Below are 20397 nucleotides of genomic sequence, written 5' to 3'. Positions count from 1 at the left end.
GTGCATCATTATGTCTGTTCTTCTGTAAACTGCTGCATGTGTTGATCAGTAGCTATATGAGTAACTATATGGGTTATTGATTGGTTGCCCAAGCATTTGTATGGGACACTGAGTGTGTGTGTGGGTGGCTGGGAGGTGTATGACTCTGTGCATAGATGTATGGGTTCAAAAGTGCATGTGGAAACAGCTGTATGGGCGGTTGACTGTGTGCATGACTGTATTGGTGAGTGAATAGATATCTCAGTGCTACATGTCAAAGTAAGTACATATGTAAAATACAGTACATGTGAGAGTTGACATATATAAATAACTGTGCATAAGAGCCAGTGAATGTGTGAGTGGCTGTATGGATCATTGTGAACTTGTATCCAGGATTGTATAAGTGAGTAAATATGTTTTAGTATATGTTTGAATAAGTAAGGTGTGTATAACTGTATAGTTGTGAAAATGGAGGTGTGATTGATTCTTTGCATGACTGACTAAGTGTGTAAGTAACTCCATGGATGAGTGACAGTCTGTGAGTGTCTGTTTACACTGAGTGTATCTAAGGTTATATTAGAGTCTGAAGAGGTTCATCGTATTATCACATGAATGATGTCATCAGTGATGTGATCAGTAATGTCAAATGAGATGTCATCAGTGATGTCATCAGTGATGTCATTTGAGATGTCATCAGTGATGTCATCAGTGATGTCATTTGAGATGTCATCAGTGATGTCATCAGTGATGTCACTGACCATGTCATGAATGATGTAATATGTGACATGATCAGCAGTGGATTGCGGGTGCGCGATATATAGTTAGTACAACTAACTATATATGGAATTTCATTGGTTTTGTGTGAGTAAAATAAGGTTTTTTAAATGCTAATTCCTAACTATATATGGTGTATAACCTATGGTTTTTTCAGTGAATTTTCAAGGTTTTGTAAATGCTAATTCCTAACTATATATGGTCTATAACCTATGGTTTTTTCAGTGAATTTCATTGGTTTTTTAAAAGCTAATATCTATAGCTGTAAAATGTATTCTTCTTTAAATCCAAAAATATATTTTATATGTTTATTAATAATTTTTTTTAAATATTTTTTTTGTTTCGCTCCCGGTCCGCGAACCGGAAAGCTTTCCGTTAGCTCAAATTGATGCCGCGACCCGGTCCGCGAACCGGTAAGAAATCAACATCGTGGCGGTATCGCGTTGCCGCGTAATGCGTCTTATGACGTACCGCGTTAGCGCACCCGGAAGTGCTCCGGGGCGCGGACCGAGGCGCGAAACGAAGCTCCCCGGAAGCGATCCGCGACGTGTCGCGAAAGCGCCGACGTATCGCGTTGCCGCGTAATGCGTCTTGTGACGTACCGCGTTAGCGCACCCGGAAGTGCCCCGGGGCGCGGACCGAGGCGCGAAGCGCAGCGACCCGGAAGCTAACCGGGGCGCGTTCCGCAGCGCGTAACATGAGCGTGAGAGGTCATGTGACTTGTTAATAAAACTTTTCATTGGTTCATTTCACTTTTGGTTTCATAATGATGTAAGGCTAGGTCAGGTGACCTAAAAATAACACTTTTCATTGGTTGAGAACTATTGTTTTTCCCAAATGATGAAAACCCCTCCTTCTTTCCTCACTCTGACTTTCATCATTGTGAGAGGAAGACCTTTATTACTACTACTTCAGAAATGGCTTCAGTAGTTGCTTCAGCTGGTGCACCCCCACCACCACCTCCACCTCCTCATGGGAAGAGAGGACCACCTCCCCAGGTCATAACCAACACAGAGGAGGAAGAGGAAGAAATGGAGGAAGAGGAGGGAGAAGAACCACAGTTCTTGGAAGAGGTGCCCTGGGTTTCCCATAAGAAAGCCAGTTTCATCTGGCAGTTTTATTCAATCCCTCCTGGCCAAAAAAAAGTGAATGCGAGGTATGTCACCTGCCTCATCTGTAAAGAAAAATTATCCAGAGGGACGGATAAGAAATATAGTTATGGGAACTATACTATGCATAGGCATATGACCAGGAAGCATCCACTTAATTACAGCCGGGCGGAAATACGGGATTTGCAGGAAAATCCAACATCAACTCCTGTGGCCAGATCAAGATCAACAATTTCATTGACACCAGCAGAGGCACGGGAAACTGTGCCAAACATACAAGAGAATTTTGGCCACATGAAACACACTTGTATGCACTGTGGTGCGTTGATAGCATGTGGCAATGTGAGTATAAATGCTATCAACCTGGCTTATGAACATCATAATTGCCCTAACCGCCCCCAGTAAATTTTTTTTTGCTCCTGTTGAGCCCTTTTCAATGCCTGTTTTTTGTTGTCCCCCCCCCCCCAAAAAACCAAAAAAAATATAAAATCGTTCAAAAAATACAAAAAAACAAAAAATGTTCAAAAAAAAAAAAAAAATATAAAACAACAAAAATATAAAAAAAAAAGTTCTTTTCAGAACTACCTTCCCTTTCAAAAAAAATTGCTAGAATGTTTAGCACTCTGGCAAGCTCTATTTCTTTTGGTTCGCTTCCCGGTTAGCTTCCCGGTACGCGGACCGGGAGCTAACCAAAAAAAAAAAAAAGAGTAAGTATAAGGAAAGTAAACAGACAGTGATGTTAAAAGAAAGACAGCTATAGGGAGTAAAGAAGAGATACTGTTTAATAGATCTATTTACCGAAGAAAAGATGGAAGAGGGTATAATTGTGAAAAACAAAATAGATAACGAAGTGAAAGAAAAAAAAAGAGAGTATAACATTAACAAAGAAGAGTTTCTTGGAGAATGTGAGTGAATGTTCAAAATAAGATTAAAACATGAGGAATAACAGAGAGAAAAAATAGAAAACAGAAAACAAAAAATAACAGAAAAAGATTAATTGAAACAGCAAAGAAATGTAAGTAACATAGAGCCATATCATCAACATAGGCAATAAAAGTTTTGCAGCTTTTATTGGCAGAAATGTGTCGCTAAAGCTGCTTTTGCGGCAGAAAACTGCCGCTAAAACCACTTTTGCACCAGTTTTCTGCCAATAAAAAGAGCAATAATTTTATTGGCTGTGTTCATAATATGCCCCTTAGTGTGCTTCAACTACACAGAGAAAGCATTATGAACAAATAGTGATACAGTGATCAGTCAAAGACACTAAGAGTAATAGAGACGGAGTGAGTGAACAAGAGTGAGGAACTATGAGAAGAGAGGGACTGAGAATAAGAGTGGAATGAGTTGAGTAAGTAGGTAATAGAGAAAAGAATGAGGGAAGTAGAAAAAATTAAAATGAAAAAATAATCAACAAAACCAACAATCAATTAACATACAGTATTTGAAAAGTCTATCATTCATTTTTCATTGCAGTACGCTGCCCAGAACGCTTCCCGGTTCGCGGACCGGGCGCTACCCACGCAAAAAAACAAAAAAAATATTATTTTTTTTGCCCCGCGGGGCCCTTTTAAAGCCTCCACTTTAAACCTAGGGGGTCAGGGAGGATCTACTATGCCCCCTTATGGTTATTTCCCCCTTTGTTTTGGCCTCCTCTTGTCTCTCAATCCTACCGAGAGACAAGATGGCGGCCGCTCCGGACTGTTTAGAATGTTGACAGACACCGGAGAGCCAATCAGCTTCGCTACGCGAAGTTCTGGTACGCGTAAGGTCCGCGAACCGGGGCGCTGCCCGGTCCGCTGTTACAGATATATATCTTTTTTTAAACGTTAATTTCTCAAAATCCACTGGAGCACATATATTGAGACCTACAAAAGGCACATCGGGCTACCAGTCCCTACAATTTTGCCAAGTTTCGTGCAAATCCATTCAGCCGTTCGGGCTAAAAGTGAGGCCAACCGCCCTATGGAAAACTCAATGTTAAAAACACGTTTTGGGACCCCCCTTTTTTCTCGACCCCCCCTGGACGAACCCCCGCCCAATTTTCAGGGGTTGCTCAGAAACAAAATGTGCCATTTTCCTGAAAATTTCAGCCAATTCCGTCCACAAACGCCAAAGTTATTAGACATAGAATTTTCAAAAATCCCATAGGGAAAAAATCCTAACTATATATACCTACTGGCGACCGCCAGTAGGTAATATATATATATATATATATATATATATATATATATATATATATATTCACTGAAAAAAACATAGGTTATAGACCATATATAGTTAGGAATTAGCATTTACAAAACCTTATTTTACTCACACAAAACCATTGAAATTCCATATATAGTTAGTTGCACTAACTATATATCGCGCACCCGCAATCCACTGCTGATGATGTCACATATTACATCATTCATGACATGGTCAGTGACATCACTGATGACATCACTGATGACATCTCAAATGACATCACTGATGACATCACTGATGACATCTCATTTGACATCATTCTTGTGCTAATACGATAAACCTCTTCAGACTCTAATATAACCTTAGATACACTCAGTGTATACAGACACTCACACACTGTCACTCATCCATGGAGTTACTCACACACCTAGTCAGTCATGCAAAGAAACAATCTCACCTCCATTTCCTCAACTATACAGTTATACACACCTTACTTATTCAAACATATACTAACACATATTTACTCTCTTATACAATCCCTGATACAAGTTCACAATGATCCATACAGCCACTCACACATTCACTAGCTCTCATGCACAGTTATTTATATATGCCAACTCTCACATGTACTTTGTTTTACATATGTACTTACTTTGACATGTAGCACTGAGATATCCATTCACTCACCAATACACTCATGCACACAGTCAACCGCCCATACAGGTGTTTCCACATGCACTCTTGAACTCATAAACCTAGTGAATCAACTGCTCACACATCTATGCACAGAGTCACACACCTCCCAGCCACCCCCACACAAACTCAATCTCCCATACAAATACTTGGGCAACCAATCAATAACACATATAGCCTCTCGTATAGCTAATGATCAACACATGCAGCAGTTTACATCACAACAGACATACTGATGCACACATTCAGACAGTTTAGTCACTAACCCATGCATTTAGTACAACACATTTATTCACTCACTCATACAGTCAGTCACGCACCTACTAAATCCTTCATCCAGACACTTATACATCCACTCATTCTTCAATATATCAAACATATTTAAACTTTACAGAAACACACAGTCACTGGATGATGTTATCAGTGATGTCATTTGAGATGTCAAATGAGATGTCATCAGTGATGTCATCAGTGATGTCATTTGAGATGTCATCAGTGATGTCATCAGTGATGTCACTGACCATGTCATGAATGATGTAATATGTGACATCATCAGCAGTGGATTGCGGGTGCGCGATATATAGTTAGTGCAACTAACTATATATGGAATTTCAATGGTTTTGTGTGAGTAAAATAAGGTTTTGTAAATGCTAATTCCTAACTATATATGGTCTATAACCTATGGTTTTTTCAGTGAATTTTCAAGGTTTTGTAAATCCTAATTCCTAACTATATGTGGTGTATAACCTATGGTTTTTTCAGTGAATTTCAATGGTTTTTTAATAGCAAATATCAAAAGCTTTAAAATGTATTCTTCTTTAAATCGAAATATATATTTTATATGTTTTTAATACAATTTTTTAATGTATTTTTTTTTATATATTTTTTTGTTTCGCTTCCGGTCCACGAACCGGGTAGCTTCCCGTTAGCTCAATTTCTTGCCGCGACCTGGTCCGCGAACCAGTAAACGTTCCGTTTGCGCAACTGCCACGTTCGAAAACAACATCGTGACGCATCGCGTAATCGCGAAGTATCTCGTTGTTGCGTAATGCGTCATATGACGCGCCGCTTCAGCGCACCTGGAAGCGCTCCGGTCCGCGAAGCACAGCTTCCCGGAAGCGATCCGGGGCGCGGCGCGGAGCGCCTACCGTAAGCATAACAGGTCATGTGATTTGTCATGTGACTTGTTAATAACACTTTTCATTGGTTCATTTCACTTTTGGTTTCCTAATGTTGTTAGGCTAGGTCATGTGACCTAAAAATAACACTTTTCATTGGTTTAGAACTATTTTTTTTCTCCCAAATGATGAAAACCCCTCCTTGTTTTTACCTCATTCTTACTTTCTACTTCCAGAGAGCAAGACCTATTTTTCACAATGGCTTCTGTAATAGCTGCAGCTGGTGCTTCTCAGCAACCACCACCACCACCACCACCACCAAAAGGACCACCTCCAACACTGGACTTTGGTAGAGAGGAAGATAATGAGGACGAAGAGGAGGAGGAGGAGGAAGAGCAAGTAAGGCAGTTCCTGCCAGAAACACCAAGGCAGAGCCATCTTGCTGCCAATCCCCCAAATGTCATCCCCAGCACCTCCAGTGGACAAAGCTCATTCGCCGGACCAGACAATATTCAAGCTCCTTTTGAACACTACAAAATAGTTTGTATATATTGTGGAGGAACTATTTGTTATAGAGAGAAGAGTATTACTTTGATTAACCGAGCTGGAGAAAATCATAAATGCATCAAGATGAGAAAACAATGAATCCTTTTTATTTTTTTTTGCTCCTGTTGAGACATGTTCAAACCCTGCTTTTTTGTTATTTCCTCTAAAAAAACACTAAAAAAACACAAAATAGTTTTCAAAAATCAAAAATTTTTTCAGAAAATTAATAAAAAAAATAAAAAAAATAAAAAGAATAAAAAAACAGTTCTTTTCAGAACTACCTTCTATTTATAACAAAATTGCCCAAATTTTTATACCCTGTCTTTCTTTTTTCCTCATAGTACGCTCCTCGGACCGCTTCCCGGTGCGCGTACCGGGCGCTCCCCACGCAAAAACAAAGAAAAAAAATAGAATTTTTTTTGCCCCGTGGGGCCCTTTTAAAGCCTCCACATCAAACCTAGGGGGTCAGGGAGGATCTACTATGCCCCCTTATGGTCATTTCCCCCTTTGTTTTGGCCTCCTCTTGTCTCTCGATCCTACCGAGAGACAAGATGGCGGCCGCTCCGGACTGTTTAGAATGTTGACAGACACCGGAGAGCCAATCAGCTTCGCTTTGCGAAGTTCCGTTACGCGTCAAGTACGCGAACCGGGGCGCTACCCGGAGCGCGCTTACAGATATATATCTTTTTTTGAACGTTAATTTCTCAAAATCCACTGGAGCACATATCTTGAGACCTAGCAAAGGCACATCAGGCTAACAGTCCCTACAATTTTGCCAAGTTTCGTGCAAATCCATTCAGCCGTTCGGGCTAAAAGTGAGGCCAACCGCCCTATGGAAATTAACATGAGAAAAACGCGTTTTGGGACTCCCCTTTTTTCTCGGCCCCCCCTTGACGAAACCCCCCCAAATTTTCAGTGGCTGCTCAGAAACAAAATGTTCCATTTTCCTAAAAATTTCAGCCAATTCCGTCCACAAACGCCAAACTTATTAGACATAGAATTTTCAAAAATCCCATAGAGAAAAAATCCTAACTATATATACCTACTGGCGACCGCCAGTAGGTAATATATATATATATATATATATATATATATATATATATATATATAAAATAAAAAATAAAAACAATTAAGCAATTTGCGAAAATTGTGAACAATGTAATAGTTAATTTTTAACTAAAACACAGTTTGTATTTAACTTTATTAACTTGCCACCCTACACCCCTACAAACCTTGCAACCCTCTGCCACCATATAACTAAAATGAACAAGAATAACATAATTTTCATAATTGATATTCAATTGCATAATTACCTAATTTTTAATTGATTATTACTTAATCAACTTCCCACCCTATAGCCCGACAACCTCAAAAGTCTGCACCTAAAATATAATTAAACTACATAACTATGGCACAGTTTACAAAATCATTAATCACTTAAATATTTAATTATACATTAATAATTATTATTATTTCATTATTACTTAATTAACTTCCCACCCTATACCCCTACAAGACTAGTTATCCGCAACTACAGTATAACTAAAAAACATTAGTACTACATATTGTACCTGATTATTATAAATTTTATAATTAATAATGAATCAATAATTCATTGTTAATCAATAATTACTTAATTTTTTTTTTTTTTTGGGGAGTTTTATATAGCGCGAACTAGAACCGAACCGAATCAGTTATCAGAGCGCTTTACATAGCACCAGTTACGTTACATGAGGACACACTTTCATTTTTTAGGCACGGGGAGATTAAGTGATTTGCCCAGAATCACAGGGGGTTTTTGGCGTCGTTACCGAGACTCGAACCCAGATCCCCAGGTCCGAGGTCGAGCGCCTTAGCCGTTAGGCCAACCCCTCTCCCCTAATTAACTTCCCACCCTATAGCCCTGCAAATTCAGCAGCCCGTACCTAAAATCTAACTAAAATATATGATTATTACACAATTTACTTAATTAATAATACATTGAATAATTATAATAAATGAAGATTTTATTGTTAATTAATTATTACCTATTCAACGTTCCACCCTAAGCCCCTACTAACATAGCAACCCGCACCAAAAATATACTTAAGATACCACAATATTACATAATGTACATAATTAATATCAATAACATATTTACTTAAAATGTATGAACTAATTAATGGTTAATTAATATTTCATTAACTTCCCACTATTATCCCCCTACAAACCCAACAACCCACTATGACACTTTAAATTACTATTATCAAATAAAGTAAACATTTCAAATCACCTAAAATTATAAACTATACATGAAAAATAACAATTATACAAACAATATTAACAAATAAAATGAATATGTTAACAAAAGCACATTAAAATAATTAAAAATCAATATTATGTACAACTATATTTTTGAAAACGATAATGACAGCAACGGTATTACTTAACTGAAAAGAATTATATTCTTGGCAACAATATTTCTGCATCAGGATATTTTTGTATAACTATATTATTTTTCCGATATTTCTGTCTACAGAGATTTTCAACTCAATATTTTGTGCAAACACAGTCCTTTACAAATAACAGGAATTCTGCCTTGGTTGGGTTAAGCTTCAGATAGGCTCTAGACATCAAGGTATGTCTATCAGGTGATTAATTTTGAACCTTTGGCCCAAGCTTTCTTCATGGGAAAATGGCACCAACTTTGACCTTGCACCAAAAGGCGGTACTAATCTTTCACCCCTCATCATCACATAATCATCACAAATGGACAGCTGACCAAGCACATTAAGGTACAATCCAGCACATTCTGAAAGGGTACTCTCCCTTCAGGCCCCTTTCTCTATTAGAGACATTAACGCATATGATGTGTTATCTTCCTTCATAGCAATCAGCCAATCTTCCCTAGATACAGCTTCACCAAAACCCCCAATGGCATATGCTACTTTCACCACAACCTCCTACGTTTTCAGTTTTTCCACTTCTCCCAAAGCATGCGGCAACCAAGATAAACAGTCAGTAACCCTTTTTTGCCACCCTCGGATCTTATTCAACCTCATAGCTAATACTACAGTTTAGGTGCTAATTTTTTCAGATAAAAAAAGCATGTGTTAGTGCCACCAGCCTTAAACAACTTAAGCAGAGGTTTGTGATCTGTTCGTAACTGAGTTGCACTGCCCCAAATATATGTCCTAAATTAGTTTATGGACCAGGAAGTAGCTAGTGCTTCCTGCTGTACTACAGAGTAATTCCATCCACTGCTTGATAAAGACTGAAAAGCTAAAACTATTATCTTTTCTAATTTACCACACAGCTGCTCTAACACCACCCCAATCCCCACAGCACTGGCATCCTCTTTAACTATGGTTTTAGCACAGTCTGAAATTGAGTCAAACAGCATTGCAATGTCTGCTTCAAAGTCACAAAATTTCTAAGTGACCTGAGTGTATCTTTATCATCTGGAATCGCTATGTTAACTATGGCACTTAATAAGTCAGATTTCCATCTGTAGTCTATTATCTGATATTAAATATTTCAGAAATTCCAACTCTTGCTCCAAAAATGTGCATGTCTGCTTCCCAAGAGTGAAATCTCTGGTTTCAATTCTACTTACAACTTGTAATATTTAACTGTTGCACTCTATTGACTACGCAAAGATTAAAATGTCATCTTGAAAGAACACAACTTTTTTAATTCAAGCAGTAGTGACATCAGTTTCTGAAAAACACTAGCGGGTGGTAAGCACTCCTTAAATTCAATTTGGAGAAGTAGTTCCCACCACATAACATCACTATAATTTCATAGGTAACAGGAAACAGCCAGTAATAGCATTGTTGTTCAATCTGTGCAGGTCCACAAAGAATTTTCAGTAAGCCGTCGGCCTTCTTATTGATGACCACAGGAGCAAGCGACTCTGTAGCCTCTACCAGCTCTATTACTCCATCTTACATTATTTTTTTCAAAATAATCTTAAATTCATCTCTGGTGTTCATTGGAATCCCTCTGGCAGCATGCTTAACTGGTATAGCTCCTTTCTTAACACTATTCTATGGACATGTCAATTTGCTTCGCCAAGGTTGTCTTGTCTCTCAAACATGTGAAGTAGTTCCTCAATACCCTCATTTTGCACCATCATTACTTGATCCAGGGCCCTCGGATTTATAATTACTTGTACATCATATTGATAAACGTTCCAAGATATCACACAACCCTGGACTTGTATTTCAGCCCAAATGTTACTTATCGCATCAGTACTTGCTCCTTGATAACCTTTTGATCAAAGTCTTTAGGTTCCAAGTCGATGTTCTTCCATTTGTTAGCAAACATTTCCATAGATATGATAGTAAATAATGACCCAGAGTCCTCCATTCATGTGGCCTCTTTGCCCTTCATCTTGAAAATGCCTTAGGTCTGTTTGTCCTTCCCATGTAAATTTGGTTCTATGTCCTTAATCTCTCCTTCAGCATTATCACTTTCCACACTGAGCACTCTTTAATTGTTGTGATCGCCATTTTCCTCCACTAGTAAAGCATGTCCTTTACCACCAGCTCTGCACTAAATGCCCTTTTTCTATGATTGCAACATTGCTTTCCAACCACATAACAGTTCTAAGAGACACCCCAATGGATATTAATCGCACACCTATAGCAAGGATTTAGTCTACTTTACTGATTGATAATAAATGTAAAATTGGATTCATTATAATAGTTCTTATTGGAGTTGGCATTCTACCTCTTCCTTCCAACCACATGTACATCATCTTCTTTGCGATCAATTTCTGATACATTAGCAGTTTTCCCTATATCCAATTTTTGCATTTCTTACATGCACTTTTGGGATTCTTTTACTACTTTGGCTATGGTAATAGCTTCTTGAAGAGTTGGATTGCTGGCAGCTCAATGTTGCTCCTTCATTTTGTTAACTGAAGCATTGCACTATTAGTTGGTATTTGATTATTTCTTCTGCCTTTGTACCAAACTGGCGTTTTGGCCCCAATTCATGTAAATGGCTACACATTTGTATACTGACTCTGAAGGTCTCTATGGATGTGTACTGAACTTGACACAACACATTGCTATTGTTCCAGATTTGGCAAATCTTGTTTCCATGCATAGTTTTGCTTCTTTATAGACTTCCAGAATTTCATTTCCTTTATCATTACAAATGTAAGCATTTAAATATACATTGGCCTTTTTTTACCTCGGGCACTTAATAGCATTGCCTTCTTCCTAATAATGGGGGACTCCAACCCAGCTAGTGCTCGTATGTAATTCTCAAATGTCTACATTAAGTCCTCCATTTCTATTAGAGGAGGACCTTGAAGCATACGGAAACTGGGGGGTGAAATTATTGCTTGTGAGATATTTATGGTTAGCACCAAAACATCTTTTTAAATGAACCGTGGTTGTGTTTCCTTTTATTTATATTCCTCAAGACTGAAGTGGGGTTGGCGACTCGTGGTGTTTCACATTTCGACATACACCATGTAAATGTGTCAGCAGGGGGCTTCAGTACTTCAATACTGGGGCTCGTTTCAAAGAAAGCATGACGTGAAGCAGTGGAAGTGCTTCTCATTTCAATTGTTCCTTTGTGATGTGGCAAAATGAAGGTAATAGGTGACAGAAGCTGTAAAGACAGTGTGCAAATGATGAAGTCAGATTCCTCTCAGTATTTTGTTGTAAGAGAAGTACGCTATTCCCATGCAGGCTGCTTGCCACTTAGTGTGCACGGAGAGAGCGCGAGTGCAGACTGCACAAGCATTAAGGTAGCTTGAGTGCATTAGTGATCAGGGGCATAACACAGGCCCCTGTAGAACCCTACAATCTAGGGGTACCCAACCCTCCAGAGGGCCTTAATCCTTCAATGGAGTCCACATTTAGCCCAATGCTATTGAATATCTGTGAAACATGGGGGACTCTGGCCTCATATCACATTCTGCATGGGGACCCCATCATTTTGTGTTACACCACTGTTAGTGATGCCGAAGTTGTCAGGTACACACACACTTTGAGGTTAATTAAGCTTTTTATAAACACTCTTTGGGGTGGCTGATTTGCAAATTCCTTATTAGAAGATGAAAATATAGTTTTTTACCTTTAGTGGAGGAGAAGTCATACTTTGAATATATTTGGATTTACTAAGGGCCAAACCACGAGTCCAAGACCCGTGGTGGAGAGGTGGTGGCTGTACAGACACCACCACAGCTGGGGTCTGACTGCCTAATTACGACTTGGGCATTCAGATCTAAGGTTGGTTTTCCACTGATGCCAGGGAACCACCATTCCCTGGTGGTGGTGCGGCAGTCAAGGGCTATGTATTATGCAGGTGGTGCCTCTGCTGCACCGCTACACAGATTACAAGTTTCAGAACCGCCAGTGCTTTCATTGAGGACTTTCCTCCATATAAAGGCTGGTGGTGCTGAAACAAAGGGGACCCTACAGGGCCCCCTGTGCCCCCTCAGCCTGGGGTGCATGCAGGGAGGCACAATATGTGCCGCCCTGTGTGCATGCACCCAGGTTTCTGCAAGGTATGGACTTTCGAGTCCATGGCGTGCAAGAACCCCATGTTGCATTCCCATTGTGGTACCTCTTTCAAATACACTAATGCCTTTGAAAGATGCACTGCAGCGGACCGCCACTCTGCCCGCCCATCAGACCACAAAGTGCTTGTAATCTGGCAGGCAGGCGACAACAACCTTCGGTGGAGCGTTGGCGTGGATGTTGGCAGCGCTCTGCTAAAAGTCGTAATTAGGCCCTTAGTATCATCTTGGTTGTTCTTGGTCTGTACCTGACCAAGTCATCACCAAATTGTAAGGAACTCCACGTCTTCTTTCATGAAAGACACCGTTTTATTAAGAAGCAACTCAATGATCTCCCTTCAAAGCCATTCTCCTTAGTAAATCAAGTATATATAGTTTGCAAGTCAACAAACACAGGACTATGTGACCAGAGGGGTAACTTCAGAGTTTTTTTTGCTGTGTTACACTCCCTAATAAATCTATTATTGAGTAAATTGTTGGATACAGGAGCTTTCAGTCGGGCATGGTAGGTGTCTGCAGGATTTCACTTTGGACTTTAAAACACTCACACACACAATAACATACTCATACTCTTCTGTTTTGGAGGTCTTAACTTGTGGGTATTTTACAAAATACTGTGTTTTAAGTACTTTCACTAACCGCACTCCTGTCCCTTTCCATTGGCCCTTAAGCCCCTCATGTGCTGCTTTTCATATATTAGTTAACATGATATGCCAGCATGAATGTCCGAAAATCTGAATCTCAAACCCCCCACCGCCCCCATACCCGCCCCTAGTTTTGCTGACTAAGTTACGCCCCTGCATGCCACACACAGTGCTAAATTTGAGCCGGTAGTTGCCTGTGGGAGCCACAAGCACTAATTTCTTCCGCATCAGACTTTTATAGAGAGGAAGAAAGGGAAAATCACACACAACTGAAAGGAGGATAAGAAAGACTGAAAAAAGCGTCTCAAAGATAGAAAGTAGGTACCCGCAAGAGTGAGATAATGGGGCAGGGAGTCTTTGGTAGAGGATTGAAGAAGCATGAAGCAGAGTCAGGACTCCGAAAGCTTTAGTATTTGGTACAGTGAGATTTATTAGCGCCTTCTGAAAGCTTCTATGCACAGCTTTGGACACCAGCACTTATTCTTTCACAAATCAACCACTGACAACACATCAACTTGGAACTGTACTACATGGCTTCATTCTTATTAATTAAAGTTACAACACAGTCACTAGTAGTTTTCCTTTTCAGGATGCTGCCTGCCTGTACCCCACTTCTTCTACCACACCATGCTGCACCCTCAAACACCACCTGGTCTGTTGTTACATTGCCGCCTGATGTCTCCGTATCTGGCCCCTTGCTTACCGTTGAGCTGTGGCCCAGGCCGATGCCTTCCAAAATCGTTCTCTAAAGAATGTCACTAGTTTTATCTGAGCACAGTAACAATATTGTTTCTGTTAATTCTCTGCCCATCTGATTCTTTGAATTTCTATCATGTACATGTACTGTCTCTTTTTTCATTCCTATTTTCCCCCACAGTATGCGTATTCCCACAGTTTTCCTCTTTTTCTTTCATTCTCTTTCATCTGTTCCCATTTCTTTCACTCTACCCCCTTAATGTATGTGATTACATCATCCCTGAAACAGGATACTGGCAGATGTTTTGATATTGCACAATTTCTCAATGAAACCCCATATATTTGGCTTGATGCCGTCAAGCAGTGTCTTTTGAAATCCAAAACGTGAGCATTCAGCAGCTTCAATTCTTCTCATTGCACTGTTCAAAGCATGACCGGCTGCAGGTCAGAATACTCATAGGAAATGTATTGAGTGTCATAAGGTTGGGGAACAGGTAGCCTAGAAATAGTGAAAAAACAAAAAATGGCTGTAATTCACTATCAGGACATGCCACACACACCAGGGCCTGTCCTACCTTTTACCTACAATGCACCCTGCCCTTAGGCCTATCATAGGCGTGCCTAATATGCAGTAAAGACAAGGTTTAGGGACTGGCAAGTGGGTGCAACATGGCAGTACCAGACTGCACACAGGCTCTGCAATGGCAGACCTGAGACACACTTTTACAGGCTGCTTCTGTGGGTGGCACAACCAGTGCTGCAAGCCCAGCACCTTTACAAGCCCTGGACACACTCAGTGCCCTGTACTAGGGTCTGACAAGTAAACCAAACCAGCCAATCATGGAGTCACTAATCCATACATCAATTTACCATAGGGAGCACTTGCACTGTGGCACTGAATAGCAGTGGCACAGTGCCCAAAGCATCTATAACCAGCACAAACCCATCAGGCAACAGCAAAAACTGAAAGGGAGACCCATGCCAAGGTGCCAGGTCTAACAAGTGTCATAAATGTTGTGGCATGAATATCATTTACAATAATATAACTCGATTTGGTGTAGATTTCGTATTACAAACTTCAATTGAGCTATATTTATAAAAACAATATTTAGGGCATTATCTTTTTATAAGAAGATGTTTAGGCAAGGTATTGTGGTAGCATACAACTCGGCCCCCTGGCCTCTACGTAAGTCAAGTGTGACAAGCACTAAAAAAGGCAAACTGTACTCACCACATAAAGGAAACCAAGGCATGTGCTCCACACCAAGTTTGAACCAAGGCGCAAGTCTTGCATCTGCCTCAAGATATGGGACTGACACCAAATTAATAGGACCTTGCATCTGTGTATGGGACTTGCAGCAAAAGAGAGAGGTTGGGGCCCTATACGATTCTCAAAAACAATTGGTGAGGCTCTAAAAAGTAGGAAGCACCCAGTGAGTGATACTATGATTTTATACATGGAATTCACACCCAGGGAGTGAAATTGTGCTTCAAGGAGTGAGACTCACACTCAATGAGAGACTGTGAAGCAAAATGTGAAACTTGCACCAAGCGAGACTCACCCAAGAAGCATCAATCCAGTGATTGAGAATGAGCTTCAAAGCTTGAGACTCACACTCAATATTTACTGCAGGTGTGGAAGAAATTTTAAAACGTTATCCTTACAATTAGCTTCACAGCATGACTTACGAGACAATACTGTCTTAGTCTGTATTTGATGAAGGATTATTCCCGTTTCCCAGGCTTAGTTACAAACGGCTGCCACGCCCGAGTAGGTATTGTGATTTGGCATGATTATGCTTGCCACAGAGAGGTGGTAGAGAGGAGACACTTGCTGCAGGTTTGAGCTTGTTTTCTTATGACTTTGCTGGCCAGCTTGGGTGTGGGAGGGGGTAGGATGGCAGCTGATCAGCAAGGTTAGTGAGGAAATACTAGCAGAAACTACTGGCTACTGCACTTTCAGTATTCATTGTCCAAGGTGAAGCAATAGCACCATAATGTAATTCAATAAAGAAATACTAGAGATGTGCATTCAAATGTAGGTTATCAGTTTTTAATACATTTTTTCATTTTCTCCAAATATATTAACAATATTCAAGACTTTAGACAAATATATCAGATAATATTCTAGACTTGGAAAAGTAGAATAAATGCACTCTTCATTTATTTAATAAAAAAAGCTAATTTACTAACAATACCTAATGTACACCTCTGATCTGAAATGCAGTTGTTCTCACTTGGCTAGGTTTCACAGAACCCTGATGACATTTTGTTTTCTTGTCTATTAGTCTTGTATGGCTCATGGTTTGATCATGTCAAAGGCTGGATGGAATTGAAGGGCAAGCCCAACTTCCTATTCCTCACCTATGAGGAACTTCAGCAGGTAATAATATTATGGCTCTATAGTGGTGTGCTGTGGTGTTAAAAAGAAATAACTGCACAGTGAGCTTTTACTTCTCTGTTAAAATACAATCTGCAACTATTATATGCTCTTAGGGACTTGTCGACATTGCTAAGTTAGCATGACTTTATTTTTCCAAGAATCTGTGTGTGCCTTCCACATGAGAACAGACTGTTTTTCACGTTCTCTGCCTTTCCTGGAGTTTAGTCTGAACACGATGTGCAAGGTCAATAAACAATGCCCCTTGTTATTCTGTTCTAGTCTGTCCTTAACACCTAGAAATAACATGCAACACACAGCTGCAGTACTGAAGACTTGTGCTTTGATATTGCGTTATTTTCTGTTGTTTTAACTCACTTGGAGAAAGCCGTTTCATAGAGAAGAGCTCCGCTGTTCCTATGATGTAAACCTTACATCCAGGCTTTAAGGTATGGGTTTGCTGTCAAAGCCCAGAGATCAATAAACTTCTTCTAATCACGGGGAGGGGGGTTTGGCCTAAATGTCCTTTTTCGAGTCTTTATAAAATGACTTCTCCTTTTGTATTCTGTGGAGTTGTAACAATGTTAACTGTGCTGAGTTTATGCATTTTGCTGCTGGTAGTGGCACGTATACTGTATTGTAGAGTACAATAGTTAATATAAAAATTTTGAACTGTTTCAGTGACTCTGACTTTTCTTATTGTGGACAAGTATGAGTGAGTGAGCGAAAGAGTATGTCTTGCTCCCGTGATTCCTGAGAGAGTCGGGATTGTTGTGTTTTGGGTTGTCTAATCATTTGTAGTTTTGTGTTATTTGGAGAACTAATTAGAGACTATAGCTAGTTGGTTTGGGATTTTGGGTACTCATGTGGTAGGTTGGTACACCCCTATACACTGAGGTCCTGTTTTCCTGCGCATTGTTCTGTTTATGTGCAGAATCTCTGCAACACAACTTTTCATCTGTTTGACCATATGCTTTCAATTTTGAGCAAGGAACCCCCAGATATTATGAGCTCCTGAAAACATAACATTAATAATAGTAATGATGTATATGTGTGTGTGTATATATATATATATATGTATATATACACGTATCTATATTTATTTATATATATATATATATATATATATATATATATAGCAAAACATTGGTAACTCCCTCGAAAAGCACACGGGAAACAGCCAAGGTTACCAGTCTTTGTTAAAGAGGTACGGGCAGGTTCAGCAGCTGAAAAATGAAGCAGCCTCTCGTGCTGCCTGACGCGTTTCAAATTTCTTCTTTCTCAAAGGCTCCCAACGAGAAGTGTGTGCTCGGTCTCCTCCTCCCAACGCATTTATAAAGTCCCGCCCTACAATGCAGCTACTCGTCATCTTGTGTTTATCCTTTTAATGTTGCCCACAATTTACTGCCTGATGAATCCCTGGATTGGGCCCCTGCCGCTGTTCAAGTCCTCAATCCTGCTGTGTTTCCCCGCATAAGATGTAGTTGAATCCTTACCACGCAGCCACCCTAAGCATTTTGGGGTGGTGCATCCTCACCGGCTGAGCAACCACTTACATTTGACAAAGCACTGGTAACTCACTCGAGAAGCACACAGGAAACACCCAAGGTACCAAGCCTTTATTAAAGAGGTACGGGCAGGTTCAGAAGCTGGTAAAATGAAGCAGCCTCTTGTGCTGCCTGACGCGTTTCAAATTTCTTCTTTCTCAAAGGCTCCCAACTAGAAGTGTCTGCTCGGTCTCCTCCTCCCAAAGCATTTATAAAGTCCCGGCCTACAATAGAGCTACTTGTCATCTTGTGGCATTATGGGAGTTGGAGTGTCCTTTATTCTTTTAATGTTGCGCACAATTTACTTCCTGATGAATCCCTGGATTGGGGCCCTGCCGCTGTTCGAGTCCTCAATCCTGCTGTGTTTCCACGCAAATAAGGTAGGTGAATCCTTACCACACTGCCCCCTGAGCATTTTGGGGTGGTGCATCCTCAGCGATTGAGCAACCACTTACATTTGTTGAAACACAGGTAACTCACTTGAGAAGCACACAGGACACACACAAGGTTACCAACCTTTATTAAAGCGGTACGGGCAGGTTCAGCAGCTGGTAAAATGAAGCAGCCTCTCATGATACCTGACGCGTTTTGAATTTCTTCTTTCTCAAAGACTCCAACAAGAAGTGTTTGCTCGGTCTCCTCCTCCCTATGCATTTATAAAGTCCCGCCCTACATCGGAGCTACTCGTCATCTTGTGGCATTATGGGAGTTGGAGTGTATTTTATTCTTTTAATGTTGCGCACAATTTACTGCCTGATGAAGTCCTGGATTGGGCCCCTGCTGCTGTTCCAGTCCTCAATCCTGCTATGTTTCCCCGCATATGAGGTAGATGAATCCTTACCACGTGGCCCCCTGGGCATTTTGGGGTGGTGCATCCTCAGCGGCTGAGCAACCGCTTACATTTGGCAAAACACTGGTAACTCACGCAAGAAGCACACGGGAAACACCCTTAGTTACCAGCTTTTTTAAAGAGGTACGGGCAGGTTCAGCAGCTGGTAAAATGAGCAGCCTCTCATGCTGCCGGACACGTTTTGAATTTCTTCTTACACAAAGGCTCCCAACGAGAAGTGAATGCTTGGTCTCCTCCTCCCAATGCATTTATAAAGTCCCGCCCTACATTAGAGCTACTCGTCATCTTGTGCATTATGGGAGTTGGAGTGTCTTTTATCCCTTTAATGTTGTGCACAATATACTGCCTGATGAAGCCCTGGATTGGGCCCCTGCCGCTGTTCGAATCCTCAATCCTGCTGTGTTTCCCCGCATATGCGGTAGGTGAATCCTTACCACGCGGGCCCCTGAGCATTTTGGGGTTGTGCATCCTCAGCAGCTGAGCAAACACTTACATTTGGCAAAACACTGGTAACTCACTCGGGAAGCACATGGGAAACACCCAAGGTTACGAGTCTTTATTAAAGAGGTATGGGCAGGTTCAGCAGCTGGCAAAATGAAGCAGCCTCTCGTGCTGCCTGACGCCTTTCAAATTTCTTCTTTCTCAAAGGCTCCCAACGATAAGTATGTGCTCAGTCTCCTCCTCCCAACGCATTTATAAAGTCCAACCCTACATTGGAGTTTCTCTCATCTCTTGGCATTTTGAGAGTTGGAGTGTCTTTTATCCTTTTAATGTTGCTCACAATTTACTGCCTGATGAAGCCCGGGATTGTGCCCCTGCCGCTGTTCGAGTCCTCTATCCTGCTGTGTTTCCCCGCATATGAGGTAGGTGAATCCATACCACGTAGCCCCCTGAGCATTTTGGGGTGGTGCATCCTCAGCGGCTGAGCAACTGCTTACATTTGGCAAAACACTGGTAACTCACTCAAGAAGCACATGGGAAACACCCAAGGTTAGGAGCCTTTATAAAAGAGGTAAAGGCAGGTGCAGCATCTGGTAAAATGAAGCAGGCTCTCGTGCTGCCTGGTGCATTTCGAATTTCTTCTTTTTCAAAGGCTCCCAACAAAAAGTGTGTGCTCAGTCTCCTCCTCCCAACACATTTATAAAGTCCCACCCTACATTGGAGCTACTCGTCATCTTGTGGCATTACAGGAGTTGGAGTGTCTTTCATCCTTTTAATGTTGGGCATAATTTACTGCCTGGTGAAGTCCTGCATAGGGCCCCTGCGTTGTTCGAGTCCTCACTCCTGCTGTGTTTCCCTGCATATGAGGTAGGTGAATCCTTACCACGCTGCCCCTTGAGCATTTTGGAGTGGTATA

General features: G+C 40.8%; 1 protein-coding gene across 3 annotated transcripts in view; it reads left to right on the top strand.

Annotated features, from left to right (window-relative positions):
- LOC144770348 (sulfotransferase 2B1-like) overlaps positions 1–20397 on the top strand; it is a 302234-nt gene that overhangs the window by 216638 nt on the left and 65199 nt on the right. For all 3 annotated transcript variants that reach the window (XM_078654809.1, XM_078654810.1, XM_078654808.1), the window contains one exon: positions 16552–16646. In XM_078654809.1, coding sequence (XP_078510935.1) covers positions 16552–16646 — 95 coding nt within the window. The remainder of the gene's footprint in view (positions 1–16551; positions 16647–20397) is intronic.

This window comes from Lissotriton helveticus, chromosome 7 (assembly GCF_964261635.1).
Source record: "Lissotriton helveticus chromosome 7, aLisHel1.1, whole genome shotgun sequence".
Taxonomy (NCBI): Eukaryota; Metazoa; Chordata; class Amphibia; order Caudata; family Salamandridae; genus Lissotriton; species Lissotriton helveticus.
This window is presented reverse-complemented; position numbering and strand designations above follow the sequence as displayed.